Source organism: Haliotis rubra, unplaced genomic scaffold, assembly GCF_003918875.1.
Source record: "Haliotis rubra isolate DU_JTF1 unplaced genomic scaffold, ASM391887v1 Scf93, whole genome shotgun sequence".
Classification (NCBI taxonomy): Eukaryota; Metazoa; Mollusca; class Gastropoda; order Lepetellida; family Haliotidae; genus Haliotis; species Haliotis rubra.
This window is the reverse complement of record NW_025767668.1, coordinates 486,418-509,436: the sequence shown is the minus strand read 5'-3', so window position 1 is coordinate 509,436 and position 23,019 is coordinate 486,418. Positions and strand designations below refer to the sequence as shown.

General features: G+C 39.8%; 1 protein-coding gene and 1 long non-coding RNA gene across 2 annotated transcripts; both read right to left on the bottom strand.

Annotated features, from left to right (window-relative positions):
- Positions 1-264: 264 nt before the first annotated feature.
- On the bottom strand, positions 265-12,198 carry LOC124264550. The gene is made up of 3 exons (XR_006895166.1): positions 12,042-12,198; positions 11,401-11,866; positions 265-633 (listed from the first exon to the last, which is right to left on the bottom strand). It is a non-coding gene; the product is annotated as an uncharacterized LOC124264550 (long non-coding RNA).
- Positions 12,199-19,764: 7,566 nt separating this feature from the next.
- On the bottom strand, positions 19,765-20,624 carry LOC124264561 (adenosine receptor A2b-like). Its single transcript, XM_046699312.1, has 2 exons — positions 20,126-20,624; positions 19,765-19,814 (listed from the first exon to the last, which is right to left on the bottom strand). Exons 1-2 carry the CDS (start codon positions 20,622-20,624, stop codon positions 19,765-19,767), a joined length of 549 nt encoding a protein of 182 aa, XP_046555268.1.
- Positions 20,625-23,019: the final 2,395 nt, after the last annotated feature.

The following is a 23,019-nucleotide window of genomic DNA, read 5'->3' as shown; positions in this document are numbered from 1 at the left end:
TTCTAAATCGAAATGGTACATTATAGTTTGTACGGGAATCTGTAATTTATGCTATAAGAAATGGTTGCTGTTGATCATCATGGCATGGTTTGTCGTTTACAGAAACTGCTTAAAACGTAAGAATGAGAGTATACGTAATGTTCAAAGAAATGTGTTGTGATCACTTGTTCACCACTTGATCGTGGTCGATTTTCCTTATTTCATCTTTAAACATTGCTTAAAACTCACGAATGTACTTACATGCTAACGATCCGTGTTGGCCTGATTCCATATACAAAATTTATATGAGCCATGACCAGGGAAACGACAGTTAATACAATGCTGCAAATGGTAACACACAACTCAAATATGGCATCTTGATCAGAGCATCCAGTGTCTTCATCCTCCATGTTCAGGGGACGTTCAGGGGTAAGGTTCAATGACACCTTATATTCTTGTGTAAAATCCAAGTCTCTTCCATGCGTGATGTCAGCGTATGATGATGTTGTGTTGTTGGTATATCTCTGTGATGTGCTATGGCACAGAAAAGCGAACATTCCTTCCTTCTTGAAGATGTAGACCAGTGAGGCCCAGCCTGCGTAATAACCGGACAGGAGGAAAGTTTCAAGGAATGCCCAAGTAGCAACAGCATATCTGAAGTACTTGAAGCGACTGTTTATGTTCTCCTCGCACATCGCAGTGTTACAATTCAATTCAATTACAGTTCAATTACAAAAATTAGAACAGCTGATGTGCATTTGTGTCAGCTATTTCTTGAGGATGGACGTTATTGTTGCCCAGCTTGTATAACGCCCGCATATGAAGAATGCATGAATGAACAAACAAATGAATGAATGAACAAACTATCCAACACAGTTCAACTGGCAAGGCATATGCTCCTCAAACACTGCCGTATTTGTGACACTATTTAGTTAAATGAACAACACGAAACATGAAAGCCAATTACAAACCGGTAAAAACCATACTCATTCACTCGTGCAATATGTTGGCCAACCATATGTGATCGACCTTAGCGGTCCTACATTTTTGTGACATTATTATCAAGAATGAAACCTGTGAAACTTCACGTGGAGTAGGCTCACCTGTTGCCATAAAACACAAGGGCCCAAATATGGGCCTTAGAAAACTCTTTAAATGTCATTTGAAGTTTACTGGGAAAACAATACGTGCCATGCTGGACTTCCTCATTGAAAACATATTTGTAAAATCTAGGGGTAAAAACGTTTAGACAAGTAGTAGTTAAGAAAACAGTAAAGCTATCAAAAATGTATATAGTAGACATATGGAGGACATTCCAAACAATTCCATATTATGACGTGTACCATATCCCAAATTTCTTTAGGTGAACAGTTTTATGTTTATGATGGGTGCCACCGGAGAGGTAGGATTGTATTTCATTCAGTTAAATGAATGTTCAAAACGACATGCTTAGTTTCATATATTAAGCGTTTATTAAAGTCTGAAACCTACCTGGCGTATAATTGAGACAAATGAACTATTTAAAATCACTGTGGCGAAACCACTGTGCTTCTCTGAACAATGCTTCAATGTATTCTCACACTCGAAACAACAACCCTCACGAGGTTTAATTTGAATCGATAATAATGGAATGAAAATTACAATGTATATTATGCAAACAATAGCATGCATGAACACGTTTATGTTTTTACATATCATTCCCTACAAATGAAGAACAACAATATGACTCAACCCCAACCCCAAATAAGGAATCACTCAACAATTATTGACCCGATGATAAAGTGAAATTCCCATCTGTTACATTATCATACTTTTATTTGTAGATATACAAATGCCATATGCAATCTATGTGTTGCTCGAGAGGGGGCTTTACAGTGAAAAAGCGATTAAGCAATAGCACAAAACCGGAAAGCGATATGGACTACCATCTCGTTTTATCACTTTACTGTCTCGTGTTATTTCTTTCGCGACTCATGCCATTCTTTCGTCATGTCATTAATAAAGCTGATAAAGCGATGTCCCTTCTCAACCACCATACTAACGGTCTAACGCTTTGTACAAACAGTAGCCTCGCTGTTAAAGTGTTCGTTAGTTATCTCGAAGACTATTTCTGATGTCCCCAGCCATATTATTGCTGTAACGTTGCTAAAAACGAAGTAAAACCATAGTTATTCATTCGTATAATGTTGGCCATTCTGATGTTATCGCTGTATACGACCGAACAATGTGGTCCTGATGTGATTGAAACCTGGTTAAACTTGGGGTTTACATTGAGTTACATAGAGTAGGCTCACCTGTTGCCTTGATTAAATGTGTGCCAAAATTTAGAAAACTCGCTTTTGCTTCACATTGAAAAGCAAAAATGTCGAAATCCCCTTTTATGGGGCTCAAGGGGTCTTAGAACACTTTGTGAGCAATCCCTTTCTTCCGGTGTTCTGTTCGCTTTGAAAACCATGTGCTCAATGAAGAAGACTGGGCTCAGCTGCACGGTGGTGGGTCAGGGTTATTTGCATATACCAGTATAGTGTATGATTATATAATATACTACGTTATTTGTTGGTTGGTTGGTTTCTTGTTTAACGCCGCACTCAGCAATATTCCAGCTATATGCCAGCGGTCTGTAAATAATCGAGTATGGACCAGACAATCCAGTGATCAACAGCATGAGCATCGATCTGCGCAATTGGGATACGATGACATGTGTCAATCAGGTCAGAGAGCCTGACCACCCGATCCTGTTAACCGTCTCTTACGACAAATATGGGTTGCTGAAGACCAATTCTAACATGTATATTCAACGGGTCACTACGTTATTAAATCCACCAACCATCAAATTGAGTTTTGTATGAGCTATTTAATTAATCTGACAAAATTATCAAACAGACTTTGGAAACAATGTTACTTGTATTTTGTATGATACAAGAAGGTTATGGGTCAAGGTTATGTCATCAAAGCCCCATAGAAGTTAAACACCATCAGAATAACAAACATGGCTTATGCCTCGCCATCTGTATTTGGAAAAATATGGCATAATATTTTCATACACGTTTTATAGCATTTTAAAACAATTAAAACATTAGGTAATTAAGTACATCAGAGAACAGTGTAGTAGTTATGTAACCTATTCTTTCGTTTTCATCAAAGTTATAAGGATCTAAGTGATTTGAAACTTTCAGCTGTTCTCTTCTTCAAGCTGGACTAACCTAATTAACGTGTAGAGAGAAGTTAAATCCAACTCACTCACTAACTTTAAAAGGAAATATATGTTACACACAAAATGTTAATTCACTGAAAACAGAGTGCCATATATTTTTCACATTTTTCACAAGTGTTTCAAACATCTTCAAACATTACAACGTACAATTGTAAAGATTATTTTAGCTCATTTCTGTCTGCAGAGTGTATCTATAATAGTACATCGTATGTTATAACGCTAGTTAAATCAATATTGTGTAAAGTTTCAGTGATATTTTAATTTTGAAAAAGTGCTAAAACACTTTCCCTTGCTTTCAAATTAGTAAATAACCAAAAATATCTACCGGCTTTATACACAACAATTCACTGAATCTACTGAAAGAAGATGTGAGATCAACAACACTTTCTAAGCCTCTGTACAGAGTAACACGTGTGTAAACTGAACCTTACTGAAGCCTTTCCACATCCACAAGAAACCTCTGGCAAACATAGAGTCGACTGTACACGTTTTACGTTATCATGGGCATATATTTATTAGTCATTATCAACTTGTGATGATACCAGGTGTTGGGAAATGTGTGTGTAATGCATCCTGCCTGAACTGTGGCACCCGCCACAAAAAACAACATTCCCCCTCAAACAAGACTGAAACCACAACACCCCATCCTAATGATATTACAATTACAGTTATTAAGATAGTGACATGTAGAGTGTGCATATAGCTTGCTCTCAAAATTCACATGCAATCGACAAGTAAAATCAAATAACCTTGGTTGAAATAAATTGCGACCGCGAAATGATCATAATAAACCAGTTGTTCCTGTTCCATGGCAAAGCATCACTTAAATCGTTCGAAGAGGTAGGCCATACGTTTACTTGAAGTCGTTGCTTTTTATCCATGCGCCAACAGTAGTCAATTTCCAGTACCCGGAATGCATGGGAATAATTATGATTTTGGGAAAAGACATGAAATTGTGTGTTCACTGTAAATTCATAGTATCACGGTGATACAAAATTCTTGAATCAATTACAGTTGGAAGAATAAATACGCCTAACGTTTACGAGTCACACGTTTACGTTCATTTGTCACAAGAACATGCATGACCCCTTACAACCGTTGTTTTGAAATAGCATCGTTCGTATGAAAACTCCAGAGAGGTTTGAATTCTTAGGAGCGTCCTCTGTTCTGTCACATATTTTCCACATCGTAAATATCACTAACGTTGTAATTTGACTAAACCACTATTTATGGTGGATTTTCTTGTATATTGTGAAATGTAAATATCTACTGTTTACAGTTACAAGCATAACACTCCAATAATCATGTGTGTCTGAAATTTATACTGAAACATGGCCAATAAACATAGAACTGTGTTATCATTTTTCAGTATCCAGTTGTTCGATCATTCAAGCCTGGTCAACATTTCATAACAAAACATAGTTTTATAAATAAAAGATGACTGTACAGAACTCAACACTGTCTGATTTTTAGTCTCATTTTATCATTGAATCTAAACCAAAAAAACTTTCAATTTTCTACACATTTGCCAGAGGTAAAGCCAAAGCTTGACCTATTGCGCACGATTAAAATTCTTTCACATTTTGTTTTATTTTAGGAAGTTATGAAAATTTGCGCCAGGAGAAACATTGTTTCCAGATCGACGTGCCGATTTTGAAGATAAGAGTCTCCCTTAAAATCGCGAATGTACTTACTTGCTAACCATCCGTGTTGGCCTGATTCCATATACAAAATTTATATGAGCCATGAACAGGGCAATACTACAAATGCTAACACACAACTCAAACATGGCGTCCTGTTCAGAGCATCCAGTGTCTTCATTCTGCATGGTCATAGGGCGTTCAGAGGTAAGGTTCAATGACACCTTATATTCTTGTGTAAAATCCAAGTCTCTTCCATGCGTGATGTCAGCGTATGATGATGTGTTGTTTGTATATCTCTGTGATGTGCTATGACACAGAAAAGCGTACATTCCGTCCTTCTTGAAGATGTAGACTAGTGAAGCCCAGCCTGCGTAATAACCGGACAGGAGGAAAGTCTCAAGAACATATCTGAAGTACTTGAAGCGACTGTTTAGGTTCTCCGCGTGCATCGCCGTGTTTGTTAATACATCTTCAACCGAGAAGAAATATTCAGATGTATATACGTATATGAAAACTGTACGAACAGCTAGTCTGTACGTATGAGGGAGCAGTTAAACCTGGACCCGTGAAGATCCGGGGTAGAATAGGTCTTCAGCAACCCATGCTTGCCACAAAAGGCGACTATGCTTGTCGTAAGAGGCGACTAACGGGATCGGGTGGTCAGGCTCACTGACTAGGTTGACACAAGTCATCGGTTCCCAATTGCGCAGATCGATACTCATGCTGTTGATCACTGGATTGTCTGGTCCAGACTCAATTATTTACAGACCGCCGCCATATAGCTGGAATATTGCGGAGTGCGGCGTAAAACACGAAACCAACCAACAAACCAGCATAATACAATTATTAACGTAGTACATTATATAATCATACACTATACTGGTATATGCAAATAAACCTGACCCACCACCGTGCAGCTGAGCTCAGTCTTGTTCATCATGTATAGGTTTTTACTATTGGAAATTATGAAAATGATTTTGTCTCATATGTAATAGTTAATTAGTTTTACCAATTTGTTTGCGTAATGAATATGCTCACTTGGTATTTCTAGCAACTGGCGATATATGACTTCAAACGTAATGAAGTAACTGATATTCATGTGTGCCTTTTCATCGGGGACTTGTTTTATGGTAATTAAGAGTCCTTTAATAACTGGAAATAATGTCATTTATGTACTCGTGTCGTCATTAAAAATATAATCAGCACAACTAGTTCCATATAAAAAAACTTCCAGAAACGCATACGTGTTTATGCATGTGTTTGTGAAGTTTTAGTGGGGCAAGATAGGCACAGCTTACAGCGTACAGTAGGGTTACAGAGTACAGTAGGATTGTAGCGTACAGTGGGGTTACAGCATACAGGAGGGTTACAGCATACAGGAGGGTTACATCATACAGTGGAGTTACATCATTCAGTGGGTTACAGCATACAGTGGGGTTACAGAGTACAACGTGGTTACAGCGTACAGTGGGGTTACAGCTTACAGTGAGGTTACATTGTACACTGGTGTTACAGCGTACAGTGGTGTTACAGCGTACAGTGGTGTTACAGCATACAGTGGGGTTACAGCGTACAGTGGGGTTACAGCGTACTGTGGTGTTACAGCATACAGTGGGGTTACAGCGTACAGTGGGTTACAGCGTACTGTGGTGTTACAGCATACAGTGGGGTTACAGCGTACAGTGGGTTACAGCGTACTGTGGTGTTACAGCATACAGTGGGGTTACAGCATACAGTGGAGTTACAGTGGGGTTACAGCATACAGTGGAGTTACATACAGTGGGGTTACAGCGTACATACATAGTGAGGTTACATTGTACATTGGTGTTACAGCGTACAGTGGTGTTACAGCGTACTGCAGTGGGGTTACAGCGTACAATGTGGGTTACAGCGTAGCATACAGTGGGTTACAACGTACAACGTGGTTACAGCGTACAGTGGGGTTACAGCTTACAGTGAGGTAACATTGTACATTGGTGTTACAGCGTACAGTGGGGTTACAGCGTACTGTGGTGTACTGTTGGGTTACAGCGTACTGTGGGGTTACAGCGTAGTGTGGTGTTACAGCGTACTGTTGGGTTACAGCGTACCGTGGGGTTACAGCGTAGTGGTGTTACAGCGTAGTTACAGCGTACTGTGGGGTTACAGCGTAGTGGTGTTACACAGCGTACAGTAGGGTTACAGTGTACAGCAGCTTACATTGGGTTGCAGCATATAGTGAGGTTACAGTGGGGTTACATCTTACAGTGGGTTACAGCATACAGTGAGGGTACATTGGTGTTACAGCGTACAGTGGTGTTACAGCGTACAGCGGGGTTACACATATAGTGGGGTTACAGCATACAGTGGGTTGACAGCATATAGTGGGGTTACAGCATACAGTGGGGTGACAGCATACAGTTACATCGTGCAGCGGGGCAGCGGGGTTCCAGCATACAGTGGGGTTACAGCATACAGTGGGGTTACAGCATACAGTGGGGTTACAGCATACAGTGGGGTTACAGCATACAGTGGGGTTACAGCATTCAGTGGGATTACAGCATACAGTGAAGTTACATCGTACAGCGGGGTTACAGCATACAGTGGGGTTACAGCGTACAGTGGGGTTACAGCATACAGTGTGGTTACAGCGTACAGTGGTGTTACAGCATACAGTGGGTTACAGCATACAGTGGTGTTACAGCATACAGTGGGGTTACAGCATACAGTGGAGTTACAGCATACAGTGGGGTTACAGCATACTGTTGGGTTACGGCGTACAGTGGGGTTACATCATACAGTGGGGTTGCATCATACAGTGGAGTTACATCATACAGTGGGTTACAGCATACAGTGGGGTTACAACGTACAACGTGGTTACAGCGTACAGTGGGGATACAGCTTACAGTGGTGTTACAGCGTACTGTTGGGTTACAGCGTACTGTGGTGTTACAGCGTACTGTTGGGTTACAGCGTACTGTGGGGTTACAACGTACAACGTGGTTACAGCGTACAGTGGGGTTACAGCTTACAGTGAGGTAACATTGTACATTGGTGTTACAGCGTACAGTGGGGTTACAGCGTACTGTGGTGTTACAGCGTACTGTTGGGTTACAGCGTACTGTGGGGTTACAGCGTAGTGTGGTGTTACAGCGTACTGTTGGGTTACAGCGTACTGTGGGGTTACAGCGTAGTGGTGTTACAGCGTACTGTTGGGTTACAGCGTACTGTGGGGTTACAGCATAGTGGTGTTACAGCGTACTGTGGGTTTACAGCGTACAGTAGGGTTACAGCGTATAGTGAGGATACAGCTTACATTGGGTTGCAGCATATAGTGAGGTTACAGTATACAGTAATGTTACAACGTACAGTGGGGTGACATCTTACAGTGGGTTACAGCATACAGTGAGGTTACATTGTACATTGGTGTTACAGCGTACAGTGGTGTTACAGCGTACAGCGGGGTTACAGCATATAGTGGGGTTACAGCATACAGTGGGGTGACAGCATATAGTGGGGTTACAGCATACAGTGGGGTGACAGCATACAGTGAAGTTACATCGTACAGCGGGGTTCCAGCATACAGTGGGGTTACACCGTACAGTGGGGTTACAGCATACAGTGTGGTTACAGCGTACAGTGGGGTTACAGCATACAGTGTGGTTACAGCATACAGTGGGGTTACAGCATACAGTGGGGTTACAGCATTCAGTGGGGTTACAGCATACAGTGAAGTTACATCGTACAGCGGGGTTCCAGCATACAGTGGGGTTACAGCGTACAGTGGGGTTACAGCATACAGTGTGGTTACAGCATACAGTGGGGTTACAGCATACAGTGGGGTTACAGCATACAGTGGGGTTACAGCATACAGTGGGGTTACAGCATACAGTGGGTTACAGCATACAGTGAAGTTACATCGTACAGCGGGGTTACAGCATACAGTGGGGTTACAGCGTACAGTGGGGTTACAGCGTACAGTGGGGTTACAGCATACAGTGGGGTTACAGCGTACAGTGGGGTTACAGCGTACAGTGGGGTTACAGCGTACAGTGGGGTTACAGCATACAGTGGGGTTACAGCGTACAGTGGGGTTACAGCGTACAGCGGGGTTACAGCGTACTCCTTCAAGAATTCCATTCACGTTTTAAAAAGAGGGAGATTGGAATCAGACATTGAATGCAGGCGGAATGTTACAACTGGTTTTATAATTATTATGGAAATTGTTTGGTTATTTTTGTTAAACAAAGGATTTTGCTTATAATTTACTGACAGTGGTCTCAGCTGCTTAAAATAAAAAGTTCGATTTCATCTTTGAAAGTGCACGTGTATCACGTTTATCATACATTTCCTAAATCGCCTTCACTGAGAATTGTCTCATTATATTTGTACACATGACCTTTACAAGGTTTGTACGCTTGTTTGTTGTTTAACGCGACACTCAACAATATCCAAGTTATATGACGGCGTTCTGTCAATAATCAGTCAACATGTGATAGAATGTAACGTTCTGAATTAGTATGTATTTTCAGAACAACACTTGACTAGCCCTTTCATGTGTTTATGACGGGCGTCACCTGTTGGGCATACGCTTTTCGTTTCGGGAACACCTAGCGATTCGAGGACACGTGTTCAGGATAGAGTCGAAATAGTATAGCCAACTCTACACGTGGTGAAGGTTTCTTGTTGTTGTAGGAAGGGTTTGGTCACTTATATTTCCAACAATACATTGCTGGATGCTCAAACACGTTATTTGTGTACTCCGTGTTATGATACCAGTGAACTTCCGGGTTAGAATTGGCCTTCGGGAACCCATGGTTGTCCCCTGTGAAGATCCAAATTAGAATTGTCCTTCAGCAACCCATGCTTATCGTAAGAGGTGACTAACGGGATCGGGTAGTCAGGCTTGGTTGACACGTGCCATCGTATCCAAATTGTGTAGATCGATGCTCATGCTGTTGATCACTGGATTGTCTGGTCCAGACGCGATTATTTACAGACCGCCGCCGTATAGCTGGAATATTGCTGAGTGAAGCTTTGAACAAACAAATAACCAATCAACCAACCGTTTTATGATATATCCCGAACGATCAGATTATCAGATGTTTTATGTTAATACTTATGGCAAATTCAATTTCACTTCGTTATCCTAAACTTCAATCATTACAGTATCAGTAGCTGAGTTAAATACAGGAGCTGGAAATGATTTCCCCATCATTTGTACTGAATACGTAGTTTGTCACTATGTTATTCGATTGATATCAACATAATTTGTTATGACGATCTATCTATGATACACCATACTATTATCTAATAATAATGTTCACTTTATATTGCGCTGAACTCCACTGGGGCGTGCTCATAGCGCATACATTAGTCAAGGAAAAGTAAAAACTTGGTGGCAGTACAAGGTCACTTTAAAAGTACAAACGGAACAGATGAGTCTTTAAGAGACACTTGATCTGTTCCAACGACTGGGCTTCTTTGAGAGAGTCTGGCAGTGAGTTCCATTTAGTGGCAGCTGCAACACTAGATGACTTGTAATCAAAGGACTTTTTCTTCCATGGTGGCACTATGAATCTCTGTTGATTCCCAGACCTGAGAGAACGTCATAGAATGTACAAACACACAAGGTCGCACAGGTATGATGGGGCCAGATTGTGAACACACTGATATGCCAGGGTGAGGATTGTAAACCTGCTGGGGACCAATGTAACGCCTTAAGCACCGCTGTTATGTGCATTCTGGAGGGAGATCCTTGGTTTTGCACTTTTTGAAGTTTACTGAAGAGTGTTGCCGGTATGTTCGCAAGCAGACTATTGCACTAGTCTATCCGTGTCAAAATCAAGCATCGAGCGAGCCTTGCAGTCATGCGGATGTACGTTTTCAAACGATTATATTTAAACATTGTCATAATAGATTTATCAAAGCTCCTCTATCCTCACATAACATTCATAGGGCATTTTAACACTACCTGTGACAGTGTAATCGTCAGTGCAAGTGGTCTCAGTGCGTTTGCCTGTTAAACCCTACTTACTGAAGGTACAGCATGCATGCTAGGCAGTTTGTAATTTGCAAGTGCAGATGTTGTGGACAGTTTTGCTTATTTAATTAACGCCAATCTGGCGGCTACGTTTCTGGCGCCTCTTTCGCGCTTTATGGTTCCATCGGGGCGGTGGGTAGCCTTGTGGTTAGAGCGTTCGCTCGTCATGCCGAAGACCAGGGTTCGGTTCCCCATATGTGAAGCCCATTTCAGGTCTCCCCCGTTGTGATATTGCTGGAATATTGCTAAAAGCTACTAAACTCACAGACTCGCTCATTCGGGTTCCATCACACGAGCCCGCATTCTGTTGTTCCGTTTCTGTGGATTTCGCATATCAGTAACCATTTGCCATTTTTATGTGTGTAACAGAACCATTTGGGAGGGGGAGAATACGTAGTGCAGCGATGCTCCAAAGAACTGTTCTGTAATCTATACGTGACGGTCCAAACGTAACAGTCCAATTATGATCAATAAAAACTGGTCAATTCCCCTCATTTCATCTTAAATCACTGTTAAAAACCCATGAATGTACATGTACTTACATGGAAAACAATCTTGTGGTCCTGATTCCATATAAAAAATTCATATGACCCGTGACCAGGGCAACGAAAGTTGATGTAATGCTGTAAATGGTAACGCACAACTCAAACATGTCGTCCTGCTCAGGGCATCCAATGTCTTCGTCTTCCGTAGAACGTTGAGAGGAGGTCATAGGACGTTCAGAGCTAGAGTTACAAGATTCGTCATATTGTTCCCGGGTAGTGTTATTCATAACAGACAATTCACTGCTGTATGTTATGCTAGCATATACTAGTGTTGTGTTGTTAACATGGCACAGAGAGCTGTAGATCCCTTCCATCTTGAGTACGTAGACAAGAATGGCCCAGCCTACTCTATATCCGGCCAGGAGGAAAGTCTCTAGGAACGCCCATGTTGCAACAAAATAGATGAACCATCCTTTCAAATATTCACTGAACATCGCACTGCTGCTCTTCTGTCCACGTTTGCCTGCAAGGTGTTTGAAACATATATTAGGAAAGAAACTTTAATTGAAAAAATGATTGCTATAAATATTATACCAAGAGGAAGTTCTCTAGAATCGCTCATGTTCCAACAAAATAGTTGAACCATCCTTTCAAATATTCACTGAACATCGCACTGTTGCTCTTCTGTCCACGATTACCTGAAATTCGTTTGAAATATACATAAGAAGGAAACGTTAATTGAAACAAGGTGACTGGTAATAATAGTATAAATATATTTTTAAAATATAGCAGTAGAGCACATTCTTCACAGAACGCCGTGACGTTGTCTGCAATGGAGGAATTACGAGACTCAGTCACTCTTGTCTTAAGTGATTTCTCTGACGTAAATCCTGCTATGATCGATATGTTGTTATCTATTCTGTTTGGTAGTGATCTGCAGTTGATTCAGTTTTACATGTTCAAAAAGCATGTTCAGCATGGCCACTGAATGCCTAGGTCAGAATCTCCCGCCAGAACAATTGCATACCGTCATCATAAATGTCTAACCATGGTTAAACAAAACCAGAGATACTCACGACTCTAGCATTTAAAGCGAGTTCAGTGATAACACCATACCTGCTGCAGATACTAAAATGTTTATGCTATTTGTATTGTAAGGGACATATTCCTGTCTTGTACCCAGTTTTGCATTCGTTTCCGGGCTAAATAGCCTTTAAGTTAATTACCTTTAGCTAGACAGTAAGAAAATATGTTATCTCACGTGTGTTGTTGACGATGATGATGATGGTACAATATAAACCTTTGCCATGACACATACATAGATTTATGGTTTCGTGTTGTATATTTTGTTTCGTTTGTTGTTGAGTTTTGTTTACTTGTAATTGTTGGGTTTTGTTTTGTTACCTTTTGTTTTATTTAATATCGGTTTTTATATTTTACTCCTTTTAGGGGTGAGAGGTGTTTTGTTTTGTTTGTTGTTTTTTGGGGGGTGCTTTCGTTAAATTGGTATGTTTTGGTGTTTGTTCTTTCTTCAGTGGGGGATCTTGTTTGGGATTTTATATATAACGATGCATTATTATCAAAATACTAAAACTATTCGACAGCAGATTACGCGCATATGTAGCATATATTGTATACTCTTCAAAAAATAAGAAACTTGACATAGGAAAAAAGGAATTTTAGCAAAATGTTTAACACAAAGTAATCCATGCTGAAACCCAATGGTTGCCGACGACAAAATGTTTGAAAAAAGAAACGTTGAACAAAAACGTAACGTTACACTAAAGTCTGTAGTGAATCGCTAAAACGCACCCTACATGAAATGCACGAGCATCATGAAATTGTGTATCACCCTGAGCTGAAGCCTATGACTGTAGGCTTAAAAAACCCACATCAATGACAATCTACATGCATTGCTTTAAGCCACTATAGACGACAAGAGTATGAAAAGACTGACAGAAGCTCAACGACACAACGCCATCGGTCGTTTACAAGGACAGACATCGCAATAAGGTGTGGCAAGTCAGTTCAGCGTGTCCAGACAGACCATCTCAAACCTATGGACCCGATACAAAAAAACTGGGAGTGTTAATGACAGACCCAGGTCAGATCGACTTGGAGTTACCATTTTCGTTCAAACACCGCGGCCGCATCATCTATAACAACCCAAGTCCTTGGACTGCTCCGAATCTCCGACCAGACAGTGCGCAATTGGCTATGGAAAGCCAGGCTTTTCGCCAGAAGACCAGTTCAATGTCACGTCGTTCCCTACATCAACGTGATCTTTGGAGCATGACAATGCTCGACCTCACGTTGCACGTGTTTGACAGGTCTTCCTCCACCAAAACAATGTTCAGTTGTTACTTTAGCCTTCTCGTTCATCGGATTTGTCCCCCATTGAAAATATATGGGATACTCTTGATGGACACTACAAGAACTGCACACAGCACTTCAGCAAGTGTATCAAAACATTCCTCAAGACAGCATTAGGGATCTCCTTTCTTCTATGGTTCACCGCTGCCAAGCTTTTATCGATGCCCATGGTGGTCACACCAGAGACTGACATTTTACTCTGACCAAGTGGCTTTAATAGCCCTCTGTGGTTTTACCAAACACTTGGATAATCATGTTTTGGAAATCTGTAAAGTGATGATTTTACTGTAACTGAGCAATGAAGTCATGTTTGAATCAGTTATATGCATTCAGTAAGTAAACTCCAGTAAAGTAAACAGCATGTCAAGTTTCTTTTTTTTAAGAGTATATATTGAACGAACTATATGTTGTTCAGGGTGGGATGGCTTCCCCAAGTTTACACTATACAAATTGTAAAAGAGAAAACTGCCAAGTCACATAGTTCTTTCCAGACATCCCGATGATTATTAACAAGCAACAAGTGTTATCGGACATGTGAGTGAGTGAGTTTAGTTTAACGCCGCACTCAGCAATATTCCAGCTATATGGCGGCGGTCTGTTAATAATCGAGTATGGACCTGACAATCCAGTAATCAACAGCATGAGCATCGATCTGCGCAATTGGGAACCGATGACATGTGTCAACCAAGTCAGCGAGCCTGACCACCCGATCCCGTTAGTCGCCTCTTACGACAAGCATGGGTTACTGAAGGTTCATTCTAACCCGGACCTTCCCGGGTTATCTGAAATGTAGGAATTGTAGGTGTAATATATATTATTGGTTCGTTCCTGGGATATTCTCACATTTCCGTGTGCATGATCTTCTATTTGGAGTAACACTCCATGTACGGTGTGAAATTACCGTTATGATACATTTCATCACCTGGAAATTGTATGGTTCCCTTCAGTTAGTTCTGTCAGCATGGCGGATATTTGTGCCGAGCGTTGTTATCGTCATGCATTTCAACAAGACGACATGTAGTAACTAGTAATAACATTTCATCAGTATACACCAGTTGTGGGCATCCACTGAAACAATCCTACTTACCTTCATTTAGAAACTGTGGATTCTGTGGGGGTGTAACATGACGAGCTTCGAGCTTGAACACTTTCGGTATCGATTCAACTAATTTATTCTTTGAATACCACTGAACTGAATATCTAAAACATCTAAAAACGGTTTAGCTACTGCGCATGTACGGTTATCATCTGGCCCCGGGATCATTAAAGTGTCTTAAGTCCATATTTTGTCTTAACTCTTAAACATTGGACTTAAGACACTTTCATGATCCCGGGGCCTGGTCTAATTCGCTGGTCAGCCACTGTACTGGAACATTTCCAGTATATTGTTCAGTGTAATTACCACCAATAATCAACTATTCACCGTTAGGAAAGAAATGTTAACGGTACTCGTGTTACCGCGTCATTGGCCTCAGTGACCTCCCCCTGGTTAGGTTACACTGCAACCTTGACCTTTATTCTCTAAAGCACCATTGTTAATTTCTGTTATAATGAATAAATATAAATGCATTAAAAACACTTTGCTCAGTATACCATTCTAGTATCGATTAAGTCACACGTAGTCAGTTTCAAGTGACATATGTTACCTACGTATAACAAAGCGTGTTTTCACCACGCATTCCGGAACACGCACTCGGTGTGTATTTTGTCAACACAAAACCTATATGTAATGAATGATAAACGTTTATTTCTACGACAATAAAACATGTTGATTTAAAGCTGTGCAATGCATTTGCGCTAACTTACGTGGGACCTGACAATAGAACCCACAGATCTGAGAAATCCAGCGATAACATCTGCATTGATGGAACATGTGCTCGTTCGCGAAAGCAAAATGTACTGAAACCGAAATTCTTATTGTTGTGATTATGTGGGTTTTTCGCAAAAAAATTATTTTTTTTAAATTGGCTTCACTTGATGAAAACATAACTGAAACGACAAGAAAACAATCGAAGAGAACAAAAAGCAAAGAACTGCGAGAAATCTGAATTTGAGTCTTATTAAATAGACTTATATAACGACAAAAAGTGGTAAAACAGAAAATGTAACGAGGAAAGACTTGAAATTTCGCCAAACAAAATATATATATAAATGATTGAGAAAACGAGACGCTTCCGTTCTAGACACTAGACAATACTTTATTACCTTAAAGGAATTCGTTTTGGATCACAGAGCTTTGACATAAAAATACGAAAAAACTAGCAACATAAAAAATGAATTTAATAAAAGCATAAAATGAGATAAGATATGTGTTTTAAAATGTTATAAATAAATCAGGAGATAACTGGACATTCAACATTTGTTTAAAGTGAAATACCTTGAGGTATAAAAGGCGTTCGAGCTCGTTTAGTCTTGGAGATTGGCACTGTGTAGCGGCGGCCGGAAGGTAACAGCTTATACTCTTGATTTATACAATGTATCTACAGCTGTATTTACAATTTTGTTAAGTTTTGATTTGTTTTTAACTGAAAGAGACACGAAACAGTATTGCGGGAACAAGGTGAGTATGCTCTGAATAAAAGTGGTATAAAACAACATCATAACAGATTGGGAAACATTAAAAGATCGCAGCTTGAGCATTAGATGAAGGCGTTGTGGACATTTACTATACAGGGCATCTGTGCTGGTATTCCACGTTCACTTGTTATCAATAAAAGTTCCAAGACGCTCTCAATTGGTTCATCATTAATGAATAAATATGGTATTGTTGGGGAGTTAGTTCTGAAATCAATTCACAACAGTTCCTTCGTCTTTTTTCACATTTAAAATCAAATGATTGTCTGTACACCATGATGTGACGTTCTTTACATTATCCCTGTATCGTCGCTCTGAATCGGAATCACACATCTGACCACATCTGAATGGCTGCATGATCAGCAAACTTCACATTGATACAGTTAGTCTCTGCGCAAGTGCAGTCGTTGATGTATAGAGTGAACAGAACTGGTGACATAACACAACCTTGCGGCGCTCCTGTATTGATAACCTTCATGTCCGATACACTGCCGTTTACTTTCACACACTGAAATCTTGCATGAAAAAAATCTCCGATCCATTTAATCATTTGTTAATTTACTTGCATTCTTGCAGTTTTCTTATCATGATGTGGGGTTGGATCATGTTGAAAGCATGAACAAAAGTCAACGAATAATATTCCAATGTAGGACTCGGGGTCTCGAGATGCTTGTATGCGTTGTTGGGAAGGGAGAGTGTGGCGTCAACAACTCCGCGCTCGGATCTGTATGCGAATTGTATATTAGGGTCCAGGAGATGGTGTACTTCTCTCTTCGGAAACTTCAAAACGATGCGCTCTAGACACTTCATAGCAATAGAGGTTAATGTGACTGGCCGATAATCATTTAGTTCTTGTGGCTTGCTCTTCTTTGGAATGGGTATAATCTCTGACGTTTTCCAAATATTTGGAATAAAGTGATTGTACAGTGACTGTTGGTATAGGCGTGTGAATACTGAAGCCAGCTGTAGTCTACACTCCTTGAGAACAATACCATCCAGTTTGTCTGGTCCCGAAGCCTTTCTAGTGTTGATACGTGCGAGGCTCTGTATGACGTCATCCTCGGTGATAGTTACGGAAGCGACCGAATGTTCGATGTTATTATATACATCCTCTCTCTTGACTGAAATTATGACAATCGAAGCGACAACAATTCAAATCTTCAGCGAAGACTTTGTTGTCTGTTGTAACAATGTCCTCACGTTGCTTTGTATTACCAATTATTGTCTTGATCCCCTGCCACGCTTGTTTCAGACTGCACTGCTTCAAATCGCGTTCCACCTCTCCTTTGTACTCGGCTGTATATTGGCGTGTCTTCAAATGGATTTCTTTCTGTATTAGCTTCACTTGAGTAATGTCATTTTCCATGAAGGTTCTCTTTTTGTCATTAAGCAATGATAAGAAGTCTTTTGTAACCCAGGGTGTATTGTTTGGGAATATTTTGATAGTTTTTGTAGGTATCACATTGTCCACACAAAGGTTTATATAATTCGAGTCAGTGTATTCAAAACACCCTTTAAGATTTTCGAAACTATCAATAGTCCATGATTTCAGTTTCAATTTTAGCCTTTTCTGTCTTAAGCTTTTGTCGATACTTTGGTAGGAGAAATGCAATATTGTGATCTGATACTAGTAATCCAATGGGAGGCTTATTGTATGATTTGTAGGCTTCCGTGCATTTCCATTACACAAATCAATTGTCCTTTCTTTCCGCGTTTTACATTTGACATATTCCTGAAACAAAGATTGGGCTACCTTGGCACCAGTAGGCTTCAGTACTCGTTGACCAATCGATTTGCTGCACTGAGGTAACGTGTGAAGTCCACGTTCAACTCTCTATGTGTATAATGGAAGAAAACCCCATTTAATTTTGGGTAATTGAAACACAGTTTCAGAAAGAAAGGAAGGTAAATTTCTACTTAGCAAATCACAGTATCATGAATCCAAATGATTAAAGCAATCGATGTTATCCATTCGTATCAATTTTCATCCCTGTTTCGACTCTTTCCATGCAATGTGTGTGAGCACATAACTGATTACTCTGAATGTTTGACATTTATATTTATTCCAGCAAATTCTGCTTCTATAATTTCAATCAATAAAAAGTCTACTTCGTTTATTGTAAAGTATAATTGTTATTTTTCATTATCCTTTTGAGTGCATTGTTAACAAGTTATTAAACTTGCATCGGCAGCTGATAAATATTGTGAACACTGTGTATTCAGCAGCAGTAGAAACTATTACATTAGCTCGATATAACACATCGACGTGTAAATAACCACATTTGGGACAAACAAAACCATTGTCTATACACAGGAAGAACTATCCATTCCGCGCATAAAAGCAGTAATTGTGTAAACAAGAATTCTTTCTAACCCGGATTGATGGATATGTACAGTACTGCTGATGACATTTTATTGTTGCAACATTCAAATGCCTCAGTGAAACATTCAACTAGTCTAAATGCTGACATTTGGATTTACCAAATTAGATCATTCTAAGAATTGGTTTAACATTTTAATTATTGAAAATGAGGGGTTTATGATAGAAATTGAATTCATGCTATCCGTATGTATATTACGCTTTGTTCAGTGGTTATCATCATGAGTTTCACCTGTACGTACCGGAAGCATCACGACATAATGGTCGATTAAACCATGGTTTTATTACCCATATGGTGAAACATAACCAGTGTCATATATACCATATGTGCACATGTCCACATATAACTTTTGCCAAGCAACCATTGTTCTGTATTTCGTCGTCTGTGACGTCATTAAACAATTGAACGTGACGTCAATGAAGAGGGCCGTCCCACTTGCTTACCGTGTTTTACTGCACAAATGTACATGAATAAAATGGATAATTATGAAATTATTACATTCGAGCAAGTGTGCCATAAGGCTTATACGAACCTCGTGCAAAATTATGTATTGCCCGAGCTCTCGCCTGGGCAATACAAAATTTCCCACTCGTTTCGTATAAGTCGTATGACACATATATGCTTGTGTAATAATCTCTATTTACGTCCGTTAAACACATGTGTTATTAGCAATTCAAACGAAACATTTTAATATGCTTTTGAAAGAAACCGATGTGTATTATATATGAGACATAACAGTAGAGGCGGACATGAAGGCACCAAAACTCTTTCCACAATCATAAGAAATTTCTTCAGGATACATTGAACGATTCAGATCACATCGTACGAACTGTTCATCACTGTCAAATAGCGATGCAAGGTGCTCTCGGAAATGTGAGTTTATACCGATGTTAACATCTAAAAACACGCAAATCCCTTAAAACAGCCTTGGCTGTCTATGATTTCTGTGAAAAAGAGAATTCCTTAGCAACGTCCAACGAACGAAGTATTCATGCACACTTGCCTATTCTAAGCTTCAGTCGATATCGTGATATTAGTTGCTTCTGTTTCCTGTTTGCCGCATGAGAACATTCTCCGAAGATGTCGTCGAAGTTCAGGCAACCTCCAAGCATATATAATTGGATTTAGGAAGCTGCTCAACAGCTGAAGAAACAAGACAACATCCATAATATCCAGAGCATAGTCACTTGATGAAAAACCACTTTCAAAGGACAAACCAAGAAAGCAGACATACATGGGGATGTTGAGAAGAATAAACGGCACTAATACAGTAGCAGTGGTAACTGTCGTCTTCATGTTCAACTTTATGGCGGCGGCTGCACGATCACCATGAAGCATAGTGGGTAAGATTTTAGAAATTTGACGTCGAGCTAAAACGAATATTCTCAAATGGCAAGCAAGAATACACGTAATTAGAAGGAAACCACCAAATGTATAAGTTATGTATCCGTTACGAATCATAAGTTGAACAAAATTGCAGGAGGTCAGTTCTCGAAACATTGCCACTGTTGGGGTGACGAAGACAAACGCTATCATCCAGCTGATGATGGTGAATGTCAGCAAGATCTTGTTGTTAATGTACGTGTCATATTTCAGAGGGAACTCCAAGGAGAGGAATCTGTCCAATGACAGCAGGCTCAGTGTGAAGAGTGTCACAGAAGATGCCATGGACACAAACCAAAACCGGATCTTGCATTCCAAACTCCCGGCATGTGTGAAGAACTGCATAGTGCCATAGTATACATACATCATTCCTGAAATAAGGTCACTGATAGAGAGGTTGGTAAAGGAGTACTTGAGAGTCATCTTCAGCTGTCGACATCGACATAGACCTGCAGTTGTGACGATGTGGAGGAAGATGATAATAGCTCCAAAACAAATCTTGAATACAATCCAAGGTGTTTTGAAACAGAAGAGACACAAATCCTCGGGAATTGTCGAGTTGCTCATCATGTCGGCGACTTCAACACACAAAATGTCTTTTTACTCTGATGGAACCCGAACAAACTGTTGTGGATGGGAAGTGAATATGTACTACAATACACGAGAATACACAGTTTTGATTACCCATCGACACAATTTCCATTAGGCATAATGGTCAAAGTAAAAGCGAAATCTGCATGAATGGACCACAGGAAGTCAGCGACGACACCGGGTGTTTGTGAAACACCCACCAGTAGCACACGCCATTCAGATAATTTGTTAAAAGCTTGTTACATATTAGTACCCTCGATGAAGCCAGATAATCGGTATATTATGACCACATATTTGTTGGATGACGTGAAACTAGACGAGACTAGACGAGACTTGCCCCAAAGTGTGAAATAAGCCAAGTGACAAATGTGAGCAGCTTCGGATTCTTGATGCTACCTGGTTAAGGTGTTATTCATGTAATGCCGATTTTATCATACCTGTTAGTGTAGGCAAGGCAACGGCATTAATGTAAGTACACATGGTTATATCTTCCTCTACGACTAAATGGCACGGACGCCTCTAATTGCTTTCCATTACACGAGATTTTCATAAATGTTTAAGCCGTTCTACGGTTGCAAATCCCTTTATTGACTTGTAACATACATTTCCATGTTTGTCAACAGCTTACCAATTACGGTCTCTACAGGAAACGGTCTTCTTTTTTGTGAACTTTTTGTGGTGTCTGCGCAGGACGTCGACCCTTGGGTGTAATGTCATTGTTCACTTAAGAAAACAGGTCGTCGTCCTGTCCATTTGACTTATGCCAATTAATAGGGGATTCAAAAAGACATAGCAATAATCCAGTCTTTTCACAAGGTGATTATCCGGATTATGCGGTTGAGAGCACAGACAACAGGAGAAAAATATGTTTCGTCCATTTTATTTCGTATACTCAATCATCCAACATGAAAAAGGTGAGAGCCTGACATTATGGAAAATCTTAAAACAACACCAACCAGCGGATTAGCTGGTTCCATGTTCAGCGGCATCAGCTATCACAAACACATGGAAAGGCAAATCAATAAAACGCGAACTGTTAGGAGAGTAATAAGTGTGAATTGTTTTGGTTTGTTTTTATTTTTTGTTTATGTGTTTGTTTTTGGTTTGTTTGTGCTGTTTTTTGTGGGGTTTTGTTGTGTGTTTTGTGTTGTTGTTGGGCTTTTGTTGTTTCTGTTGTTGTTTTTTTTTGTGTTTGTTTGTTTTGGGTTGGTTTCGTACAACCAGTATGGGTTCCTGAGGACTAATCTAACACGCATTCTCATAGGGTTAAATCAGTGGTTTGAACATAATGATGATGGTATACCGTTTCCTTAAAGCAGAGACATACGAGTCAGCAACATGATAGACATCTTTCCGTACATTTGGATGGTATGAATAATACATAAGGTGTCAGGAAACCCGGGCAAAAGCCAGATACACATTAGTAGTTAGGATAATTGCAATAATCCTACGTTGATGAATATAGGGTCAGCGGTTTACTGTTGCACCGTTCACATTAATTACCTTCAATACATATTGATTTAAATGCATGTGTTTTTGCAGTGATTTTGTATATCGACCTCAAACATGCACTTGACGCCTTGTCAAGATTTAATGTTTACTCAATATTCTTCCAGGAACTAAATACCCGCCGCTCCGTCTAGTCCATTAACAGCATCAGTCCTACAATATTATCACCATTTAGGTTATATATTTTAAAACAGTTTTTGCCGACCCAGCTCATTATAAGTGACAGTGTCTTGAAGGTGCACTAGGCTGTAACCCCATTGTCAGACAGCCAGCAAAGCCTCATCAGCTGCCGTGAATGAGTTAGCTGGCTCACGTAAGTTAGGGTGACAAGTCTGTTTTGAGATTCACTTACCGTCACATATGGTTTAAACATGTTTTATTCGGAAACGAAAAGGATTGGCAAACAATCCTAAACGGCTTATATTAATGATGCTTCATAATACATATATAGGTTCACATATATACACAATGTTGTACATAATAATTATAACAAGTTGTGAAAATAAGAACAAGTTTTCTCTGAATGATAACAATCTTGGATATTAACAATTACCTCAGTTTTGTTTCGGGGCCAGTTGATGCAAATAAGAAAATAATACAAACTACAAAACTTTTATGAATCAAATCGTTTTGATGTAATAATGAATTGATGCACTGACTGTAAAATATCCATATTCATGTGATATGACACTGTGTTATTACCATTTAGCACATCCCGCAGGGAGAAACCTTTCTCAAAACAAAAATGATTCATATGTTATTATATTTAGGACATATGAAGAAATCATAATCATGTGAGAAGGAATTAGGACACATGACGAAATAGTGGAAAACATCCTCATTATCATGTGAGCAGGAACAAGAA

Bases quoted from the DNA above. Each gene is read 5' to 3' on its own strand.
- LOC124264561 (XM_046699312.1), bottom strand. From the start codon at position 20,624: ATGATGAGCAACTCGACAATTCCCGAGGATTTGTGTCTCTTCTGTTTC. The intron at 19,815-20,125 runs GTAACGGATACA...TTGTTTCTTCAG, and splicing joins TTTTGTTCAACTTATGATTC to CTGTTGAGCAGCTTCCTAAA.